The sequence below is a fragment of the Vombatus ursinus genome, unplaced genomic scaffold, assembly GCF_900497805.2.
Source record: "Vombatus ursinus unplaced genomic scaffold, bare-nosed wombat genome assembly UNPS02014942.1, whole genome shotgun sequence".
In the NCBI taxonomy this organism is placed as follows: domain Eukaryota; kingdom Metazoa; phylum Chordata; class Mammalia; order Diprotodontia; family Vombatidae; genus Vombatus; species Vombatus ursinus.
Window position 1 is genome coordinate 13,452,916 of NW_020954720.1, and position 11,491 is coordinate 13,464,406.

Sequence of the window (11,491 nt, forward strand, 5' to 3'; positions counted from 1 at the left end):
TATGTCCCCTACCATTTCTGGGTCTGAACAATTTGCTGAAAGCCAGATATACAAGTTTAAAAAAAATTCCAGAGTAACCTGAAATCACCTCTCCTAACATCTCCCTGAAATTCTATGTATCACCACAGTTAAATGCTACATAGGACTCTTTTCCCACCTCTGTCTTTGAGTGCACTATATTTGGAACATTCTTATAGATGAAAAGGATTTAAGGTATTCATTCAAGAGAGAGATTTTTTCACTTCAATTTTCTGAGCTGTATTTTTTTTTTTTTTGCTTCATCTGGGCTAACAATCCATCTTTTATGTAGGTAATAAGTTTAACCCAGTTAATTTCACACTGATAAACATTTAATTCCCTAGGATTATGCTAAATCTTTCCTAAGTTAAATGGAAAACAGTTCACATATAAGTAAGAACTTGTATCTTTCTGACATAAAAAGTCATTTCTAGTTCTGTGGATGGGACCAAACATTTGATGCTGATTTATCTGCTTGGTACGTAGCAAATACATGGAGACAGATATGCCTTAATAATTTTATCACACTCTAACACTATAAAGTTCTGACATGTGAGTTACAGACAGTTCCTTGAATAGGTGGGTACTTGCTAACTTTGAATATTTTTGTGGTATTTCTATATATACCATGAACATCTTCTGAAGGATGGCAAAATGTAAACAACTTTTTAGTGTTTCTTTAAAAAATGGAAAGAAAAAAAATCAGCATTATGTATTTCCTCGTCTAGTAAAGGAAATTTGTGGTCTGGTTTCACTTGAAACATCCATCTTTGATTATTCTGTATTATTGGAGGTCAACATTAAATATTGTCAAATATTCTTTCCTTAAGACTTTTAAACTTTTGAAACCTTCAAGTAAGCCTTGCTTACCCTCTTTGTTAAAAATATTTTTTTTTGTGGATAGCTTGTATTTTTACACCACCCACTGTAGAGCCATTATAATGAACTACAAAGAGGAAATAAAAACAAAAGTTTATCAAAAAAATCTACATATCAAAAAAGTATGATATAATATGCATTGAACTGTTCTCATAGGCTCCCACTTCCACAAAGAATTGAAGGAGGTATCATGATTTTCTTTTGCCTCTATCCTCAACAATGTTCCTTCAAGGAAAATCCATGCTAAGGTTTCCACATACACACACATACACATAGATATACATACACATAAATATACATGCATGTATGTGCATATGTATAGATGTGTTTGTGCATACATGTGTGTAGGTTTATATGTGTGTGCATATATACACATGTGTATATGTATACTTGTATGTCTATGTATATACATAGACACATGCATGTATGTATATTCCTTTTATAGTTAAAATGTTCTTTAAAAGATACACTCAGATTTTTATCTTCTTATATAAATTCTGACCACATTGCTTTATGCTTAATCTTTGGACCCTCTCCTACATCATGAAATCATTTCACCTCCCTTCAGTGACTACTTTTATTCTCCTGCCCTTGCTTTCATAAATTTAGACATACTGTCTTATCTCTATTTGCCATCTACCTTCATCTCTTCATTTAAAATATTCTTCAGGTACTAAATGATCCAGAAATTTAACCTGAAACAAGTTCAACAGTTGATGTGCATATATTAGAGTATAACACATTTTAATTTCTAAGATCTGGGTAATTCACCTTTGTATTGTCCCTGGTAAGTGTTGAAATGGTTAGAGGTGGGATATCCTGCCTCTAATGGTTTCAGGCTGTGTCATCTTTGACAAGTGCCTTAACCTCATTAGGCTTTAGTCTTCTCATCTGTAAAATGAGGAAGCTGGAGTAGTTGGGCTCTGAATTTCCTTCCAACTCTATGTATACTTTAGGTAATAATATTCTACTTTTGGTGTCTCTCTGTCATTAGTATATGTGGTTTAAAGTGCTTTATCTTTCTTATTCAGCCTTCTCTTTCCCCTTTGTACATTTGTAAACCTTCTGGCTAGGGTGAAGGGTACAGTCTGTTGCCATTGAACAGACAAAAAGCTAACTAATTTTCATGGATATCAAACCTATGACATTAACATAATTAGCATAGAGAGCTAGCCAATTTTTGTTAACCAGACACAGTTCTGTGTTTATTTACTACTACACCCAGTGTCTGTTCATTCAAATTTTAAATGCACAATCTCACTGAATTGTCCTGGGCACTGACCCAGTAAAGACTTTGCTATGGCAGTGGCCAAAACCTACAGAGATTTGTATAAGCATATGTACAGTGACATCGTGACAGGTAATCTCATCATGATCTCAGACTTTCAACTAACGTTATTATAAGTGTCTCCATTGTGTCATGTATCATAGCATTTTCTTTAAATGTGACCGTTGTAACATGATATACAATGGTGGTTAAAATTAGGCTAAAACAATGGAGATATGTTACTTATTTTGATTTCTTGCTAACCTTTTGAAAAATGAATTTCATTTTTAGAAAATAAATTCCTGAATAATATTTACTTTAATGAGCTGTGCTTTTGAAGTCTACTTGGACTGTAATGCTAAATTTTTTAGTCATTAATTCTGAAGAGCAATTATTCAATTTGTATCTAATTATAAAATTAAGTGTACATGAAAGAAAAGTTTTATGTCACATAGTACATTCATGTATATTCTAAATATAATTTCTGAAAAATTACATTGCACATGGATATATCATTGTGAGATTTGTTTATAGGCTATCATACAATTTAGGGTTTCAAGGGACCTCATAGACCATCTTACCTAAAACACGTATTTTATAGATAGTGAAACTGAGTTCTAGAGATGATTGGCATTCTACCTAAAGTCAATAAGCAGTAAATTGTAGAGTCGGGATCCAATAATTTTTTCTAGAGCTACACAATATTTCAAACTTATGTTCCTCCTATGAATCTAGAATAAAATTGAAGCCTGAAGAGGTAAAAATCTGAAGAAAGTGTGGATGGGGCAAAATAAATGATTAAGGAAAAAGAGGAATAAATAAAACAAAGCAATAGAGGAAAGGATAAAAGTGAGTCAAAGAAACTATGTACTCCCTGTAATTTTCAGTAGATGAGATGTAGCCATTCATCTCTAATGGCCTAAGTGTTCTCTTTTTGAAGGTAAGGTCCTCTAATAATAGATGACCTTTTGATGTCCCTTCTTGATCACATATCCTATATGATACTTCCTCTTATCAAAGAATAAGCAGATGTTTCAACTTCACTTGAAGTTATATGTTTTTCTTTGTCTTTTCTAGGCTTGTTCTCAGTTCTGTCTCCGACTACTTTGCTGCTATGTTTACGAGTGATGTTTGCGAAGCCAAGCAAGAAGAAATCAAAATGGAAGGCATAGATCCTAATGCTCTCTGGGACCTCGTGCAGTTTGCATATACAGGTGTTGTAAAGAGTACATTTATGATTTCCAGTGACTAATGATGATATCATTTTTCTTCTATTTATTCAATTACAGGTTTTATCTTCTAAATTAGCATTTAGAGTTATTATCCCCTTCTCCGACAGATCATTACTTAAAGTTTCCATTTTATTATCAGAGAGGGGCAAAAAACAGAGAGGATTCATTTAACATGAAAAGATCAGAGTGAGTCATTTTATGTCTTGTCACTTAAATTGTCCAATTATATTTATTTTTCCACTCACTATGTTAATGAGCAGAGAAAGAGGTGCTAGTTAATTAATTTTATTTTCTCCCAGAGATTCTATCTTTAAATAAATATTTCACTGGTAGGTATCTTAAGATTACATCTTTCTAAACAAATTGAGAAGCTGTGCTTATAATCTGTGATGTCACTCAAATACATGATGTTCCTCCACTTAATGGTGTGATATGTTGGTATAAATAATGTTTCCGGGTTTTGTTTGTGCTTTAGTCTTTTTACATTTGTCATCTGTCTCTAATCTCTCTACATAATCATATGTTCATGGGTAACTTTGGTGTTTCCTTGGAATTGTTCAAGTATGAAGGCACATAATCACACAGCACTTGAACACACCTTACCATGTGTAATGGAAACAAATTCTGTGTCCATTCCTACGAACCTCTTGTGAGGTGCTTATTGTTTCTCTACAGAGCCAAAGCAGTATGTGATGGAGAAAGGGAGATCTGCATTCTTGTTCTTAAATAACATTTCTGTATAAACTTCATGGAACCAGGTTTAATAGAATGAGAGAGTCTCAGATTGGGCAAGGACCCTTAAGAGTCCATGTAGGCCAAAAGCCACGTAGGCCTTTTAAACTATCTATAATATGATACTGGGGTAGAACAATATTCTAAGCTTTCCTCCCACATAAATTATATCTATATCTATATCTATATCTATATATATATATATATATATCTATATGTATACACATATATGTGTATATATACATATATATTTATATACATATATATGTATTTATACACATATATGTATTTATATACATATATGTATTTATATACGTATATATACATGTGTACATATATACATATATGTGTGTATATATATTAGGAAAAAGGATGAAGAAAAATTAGCCTTGAGAGAGTGTGTGGGGGGGGATTGAAGCATTTCTACAGGGAAAAAATCAATCAGCAGTCACAAATAGAAAAGGCTAACTGCTCAGGAACACTTTGTTAGATTTTAAGGTCAAAGGGGATCCTGAGAAGCAAAGAAGCTCAACTATGTCAGAATCTAAGAATTGCTCATTTGTACTAGAAGCAAAAAGGTCAATGGAAATTGGTCTGAGCATTTTCAGTAGTGTTGAGATAGATGTCCCTGAAATAAGAAAGAATGCTTTTAGGATATAAAAAAGGAAAGTGTATGGATGATTTCAAGTAGAAGTGAGAGAAAGGATTTATATTGAAAAGCATCTGAATGGGCCAGTGGGTTGAAATTGGGTTTTTTTGGTCTTTCAGTTGTATCTGGCACTCTATGAACCCATGGACCATACTATCCATGGAGTTGTCTTGGTGAAGATACAAGAGCTGTTTGTCATTTCCTTTTCCAGTGGATTAAGACAAAGAAAGGTTAAACAATTTACCTGATGTCATACAGCTAGTAAGTGTCTAAGGCCAGATTTGAATTCAGGTCTTCCTAACTCCAAACCATTGCTCTATCCACTGAGCCATCCAACTACCTCCTGGATTGAAATTAGCTGGGTTAAATATTAGAGATCTGTAAGTTTTGCCCAAATGCCAGGGGAAAGGTTTTATCTCAGCCAAAGACTTTGTAAAATAATGAGTAGCATAACAAAAATAATAAAGATAATAACTAGCATTTATATAGTGTTTTAAGGTTTGCAAAGTGATTTACATGTTATAATATTTGATCCTCACAACAACCTATGAGGCAGATAATAATAATAATAATAATAATTATTTCCATTTTACAGATGAGCAAACTGAGGCTGAGAGATATTCAGTAACTAGCCAGGTTCACATAGCTAGTAAATGTCTAAGACAAGATTTGAATTCAGAACTTAACTTAACTGAGTCCAGTGTTCTATCTACTATACTATCTAGCACTTTGCTACTCCCCCCTCCCCTGCCCTAGGAAGCTTCTACCCCAGTCCCAATTATTTTAAATAAATGTCTAGATTCAATCAATCAAAGATATAAATTAGGAATGAACAAATCAAATCTTTAAACAATCTGTTAGAAGTAAAATTCTTTGAAAATCAGATAAGGAGAGATGAGGATACACAGGATTTACCCTGAAATTGAATGAAAGAGTCTGACATACATCTGGGCCTATATAATGGCCTAGTTTGGAATCCTCCATTCTAACAGCAGGAAAATCCTCCTCTCCCAAACCCCATTGACCATGTGACAACCTGATGAACTTTGAAACATTAGCCTAGGTCTAGATTTTGAAAGGGTAGAGGATTTAGATTTCCCTTCAGCATCACTAACAGTGTACCTGAGGAGCAATCTAGGATGGCAACATCTGCATGGTAAGTTTAAAGACACATTGGAGGCAAACTCTATAAGCACCCATGGACTCTACAGGAACAAAGACTTTTGAAGCCCTCTAGAGAGATGTACCCAAGGCAGGACTATATAAAAAGGGAAAAGGGTTTCCAGTAACTAGGGACTTACCCTTTGTTCACATGTGCTCTCTAATGTTAACCTAAAATAAAGAGGACTATCAAATTAGCAACAATAAGTCTTTAATCCAGGCAAGGGAATTGCAGTTCAGGATACTGTATAGCACCCAAGTACTGGAGTGCCTGGGAGGAGCAGGGTGTACATACACTTCAATGGGAAGAGAGTCTCGTGGAAGGTACAGCCTCTCAAAGCTGTTACATAAGTTGTTTTGCAAAATAGCAGAGCATACACAGAAAAGGCTGGGGAGGCTTGGAAAGTGGTGACATCTGGTCGGAATGGCAGGCAATGGAGAGCTTCCAGAAAAACCAAAAAATGAACTCCAAATGGTTGGAACCTCTTCCGATCATGAAGTCAGGGTCAGGTAGCCTGTCTAATGACTGTATTCAACATGATTTTTGAGTCTGTTCTCCACAGGAACCTTCCAAGTAGTGAGTGTGCCTCCATATGAGTCAATCAATTAAAAAATATTTATTAAGTTAACTCTGCTCCAAGCTCTGTGCTAACCATTATGCCAAAAAAATAGAAAAATCAAGACAATGATCATTTAAGGGAGCTCATATTCCAATTTGGGAAGAAAACACATGTAAACTGTAGTGCACATGAATAGGACTAGATGCATTAAAGATGCTGTCATGGGGTGAATATCAAGGCCTATAGGTATGTAGGTTAAGAAGAGAATGCCAAGGGATTATAGGGAATAGAGGAAGGGCACATGTTAAAGCCTGCAAGGTCTTAGGAGGCAGGGTCAGGTATGGCCTGTTGGTCCTCTTCATCAGAAGGAATAGAAATGTTGACTCCTCTCATCCAACCCATGTAAGCAGTCAAGCAATTTGGGCAAAGTGGGACGTCATGGAGAACAAGCTTCTCTAGTAGTGGCGGCTCTTCTTGTCTTCCAGCCATCCCATGTGAGTTATGGTTTTGGGGCCATGCTTAATACTTGTCCTTCTTAGTATCTATTTCTAAAAACTAATTAATCTGGTGGATAATAAGAAAACAGTGACTATGATCAACTGTATTGCAAACAACAAAATCCCTCAATGGTACCCTTAAGAGAGAAGTCAGCCACTCTCTGGAGATCCAGCACACTAATGTGAATAGAAATTGGTAGAATGAACTCAGAAGGAGTGCTACAAAAGGTTACAGGTAGAAGACTGAAATGATGCCTTCAGTTACAGAACAATATTTCTTTTGGGATTCTCTATTCTGAAGAACAAGATTTAGCAGGTAATTCCACATTTCAATTGGAATCAGCATACATTTGTTAAGCACCTATTATGCAAAAGGTAGAATCCTAGTTGAGGAAACAAGATGCCTCCCCAATAAGGGAAAAAGAAAGGAATCCCTGGCCTCAAGGAGCTAATATTCTCTTAAATTAAAGCAACTAAAAACATACAAGTAAATACAAAATATACACATAGAGGATAGAATGAATACGGAGGAAGAGAGAGAAAGAGAGAGAGAGAGAGAAATGGAAGGAAAAGACTGAAAAAAGGAGATCAGAAGAAAATATCAATAGGTTCTGAGATTACTGCTAGGTAAACACCCTATTCTTCTCTTGGGGTGAAACCTCAATGAAAATTATCTCATGTCAACACTGCCTTGTGAAATTCTGATTAGTTAGTTAACTTCCCAGAAGAAAAATCTGAACTAGCCAAGTTCCTTATTTTGATGGAAGAGAAAGGGCTTACAGAGAATAAAAGATAATTGTATGAAGTAAAAAAATAAGAAAAAATTACTGAAAAAAGATAGAAAGGTTACAAGACTAAGCTGAGTTAGCAGTTATTTGCAGAATATTTTAAAAGGAAGGGTTTAAACTACTAAGCTGTGTATTTTAGAACATATCTAGAAGGTATATCTAAGTTTAATGACTTATAGGTGTGTATATGTGTGTGAAATATGTGATATATAACATACTACATATATAGTATGTATATGTGTCCATGTGCATGCGTGAGTTTGTGTGTGTGAGTACATAGAGGGGAGAGAAAATAAAGACATTAAAAGCATCATCTTAATTACTCCCCGCGTGGGTCACATAACATTGAATTTCAAGTTCTTTTCTGGGACATAGGAGAGCCCATGGTAATGAATGTTTTAAACATAGATGGAACTGAAAACTCCCTACTCTAGTGTACTTGTCCTTCTATTATATAATATAACTCTAAGGCATGCTGCTTAACTAAATGATGGGTACGTGTGATGTTTGTGGCAAACTGTCTACTGCTCATGCTCAAAGGAATGTTTAGCATGGCACTCTGGAGAAGTCAGACCAGGGAAGTATCTTTAGGGAAGCAATTCTAGGGGTTTCCTGGTTCAGTGCTGCCTATTGATCTAAAGTCTCAGTAATAATGTTGAGTTACATAGGAAGGAATCCACAGAATGCCATCTTTGCAGCAACTTGTGAAGCACTGGGAACATCCTTGGAATGAATGCTGATATATTTGTGACTGCCAAGAGTGGTATACAATCATAGGTTTAGAGATTTAGGGCCGTAAAGATCATATAATCCAACACTCTCATTTTATAGATGAGGGAACTAATTCCCAGAAAGGGAGACTCATATGCCTCAGATTAGAAAACATGTGGTTAATATTCTTATTGGTGAAATGACAAAACTGTGGTATAGAGAAATTGTGACTTGTTCATGGTGGTGGAGCAAGACTGAAAGGAAGGTCCTCCAACTTTTAGCCTATGATTTACTTTATCATAGTGTTCTCTCATCCCATCACTTAAATCTCCATCCAAAGTAGGTGCCATTACTTTAGGACTTATGCATTTCGGTACTTAATGACCTCTGTGGCCATCTGGTGGTTTTATATATGTGTACATACATACATACTTACATACATACATACACCCTATATATATATATATATATATACACACACACACACACACACACATACACATGCAATACACATGTGTATGCATATGCAAGTCTATATATAAATATGTATGTATGCATGTAATGTATGTGTATGCATGTGTGTATATATGTATATGTATGTAATGATGTCTGCATGTGTGTATGTATATGTGTATATATCTACGTCTACCTATATATTTATCTATACATAGGTAGATAGATATCCCAATAAATACATCCCAAAGTAATTAAGGCTTCAAATAAATCTTTTTTTCCTTACTGTACAATGTTCTAAAGATAACACATTTTTGGTCATACTTTAAAAAAATGAACACTCTTTGCTTTTCATTATTATAGAATGGTGCATGTTATAAATTGCTGAAGGTTAATATGCTGCTTTTGTTTATACATTTTAGTCAGAGCTTTCCAAAATGTTGATTATTGTATTGTAAAAAAGAAATATGGCTCTGTCTTTTAAAAAGAAGGTATGGGATTCATTTTTTTTCTTTTAAAGTTGTCTTCAGGCTGACAGCAAATTACGTTCTGATTTATCTCTTACATAGTTCCTGGTATCCTGACATCCTCTAAAAATGTTCTGTGCTCATTGATGTGTAAGCAAATAGAGTGCTAACAAATACAGGAGGTGGAATTATAGGGTAACTAGCAAAGTGTCAGGTTCTGTAGCGAATTGATAAGGACAAGGTTTAAATAAAGGAAGCTGTCCATCTAGCAGTGATATTAAGGAGAAGGGCAGAAAATTAAACTGCCAAATGGCAAATCTTTAATCATAGTGAGTGTTAGCTTTCCTTTGAGAAACCTTTTCCTGGTACCGAAGTTAATTAAAACTTTGGTATATACTAAGGGTGGCTAAAGAAAAAATTAAAATAAAACAATCTTATGCTTACTGCCAAATACATGAATAAAATAAATGCTAGCATAAACTGTATGGAATTTTTAATGCTGTGTTTAAAATTTTATTTAAAGTATTAATGTAAATCATTTTGCTTAGATTTGCTACAAGTTTTACAACTGAAGTTAATAAAGAAGTTTTTTTATTATGGTTGAAGCTAAATTATAATTTTATTAGACCCACCAATTTAATTTGAATGGGATGAATTATGCAAAAACATTAGGAAAATGTTGGTTTTAAACTTAGAGTATTCACTAGACTACAAACTGCTCTTTTTCAATTTAAGGGATTGGATGGAAAAGTCCCCATGATCTCAGGCTCTTGTTACATTTATGGCAGAAATTACTTCACTAAAATCAACAATATAGACTGTATGCCAAAAGAAACTGAGTTCAGTGTACAAAACATAATCAAACCACCCAGAGACAACAAAAAGCATTAACTCCTTGAATTTTCAACTTCCAATTAGTTGTGATGGAACTGGGTGGAAACAGACAGAAGGCTCGATGGAGATCAATTTCATCTGATTTTAGACTTTATATATGTGACTTTAAAACAAAACAAAACAAAAACTTGAGCCTGATAGAACCAATATACCACTATGCGTAGTTAATATGTTTTAAGTTACCTTGGGGTTTATAGAGCTACTGCACATAAGTATCTAACAGATAGAAGATGAGGAGGTATGATTCAATGGAACAGCATTGGTCTTAGACTTGGACAAGCAGGGTTTCATGCTTTGGATAAGTCCCAACTGTTCACCTTGGGGAAGCTGGGCACAGAGGCCCACTGTGCTGGAGCTGAGCTTGTCAAGCCACAAACAAAGCAACCAGCACTGTCAGCTCTCAATGAAGGACTTTTCTCTAGTTGCCATTTTCCATCAGATTGGAGTCACCTCTTCCCTTATTCTCCTTACTGTAACTTCTCCCCCACCTAAATTTGTCTTGAACTCTTCGTATCTTGATCTTGTACTCATCAAAGCCTACCCTGTATTATAGTTATTTGTGAACATGTTATAACTTGTAAGTTTCATAAACACACAGTCTAAGATGTTGGGATTTGGGCTGGAACATGAGACACAGTTGAGGAGGGAAAAATCCAGGAATAGAGGACTGCCAGTGAAAATTCAGAATTGCGAAATGGAGTATCTTGTTTGAGGAATAGCATGGTGTCCAGTGCCATTGGATCACAGAGTACTTTGAGGAGTAAGGTGTAAGAACATCAGAAAAAAAAAGGAGATCATTATGTGAAGGACTTTGAATGCCAAAGAACTTTATATTTGATCCTAGAGGTCCCCTGGAGTTTATTGAATGGAAGGGTGGAGGTGGGGGGTGAATGACCTGTTGACCTGATAATGACTTTTTGAAATTATGAAATGGAAGCACAGTATTTTTGGATAATCCCATATAAAGCCCATAATGGTAGCATGAATTGGAACTGCAATCACACTTTAATAAGGCACAGAGGATACAGAAAGAAGTTGTAAAAGGGTCACAGAGGCAGACAACATGGGATGAGAGGGAGATGAGACGATGAAGAGAGGCAGGTAGCATGGGAGAGAGGCAAAGAGTGTCACTCAAATAACCATGGATAAGAGTTGGGAACACTAGAAGGGGGGGGAGAAAGAA

The 11,491-nt window shown here is 35.1% G+C and overlaps 1 protein-coding gene across 3 annotated transcripts in view; it reads left to right on the plus strand.

The window, feature by feature from the left end:
- Positions 1 to 11,491, plus strand: part of KLHL1 (kelch like family member 1) — a 554,297-nt gene that overhangs the window by 192,323 nt on the left and 350,483 nt on the right. For all 3 annotated transcript variants that reach the window (XM_027844567.1, XM_027844568.1, XM_027844569.1), the window contains one exon: positions 3,242 to 3,378. In XM_027844567.1, the coding sequence (XP_027700368.1) occupies positions 3,242 to 3,378 (137 nt within the window). The remainder of the gene's footprint in view (positions 1 to 3,241; positions 3,379 to 11,491) is intronic.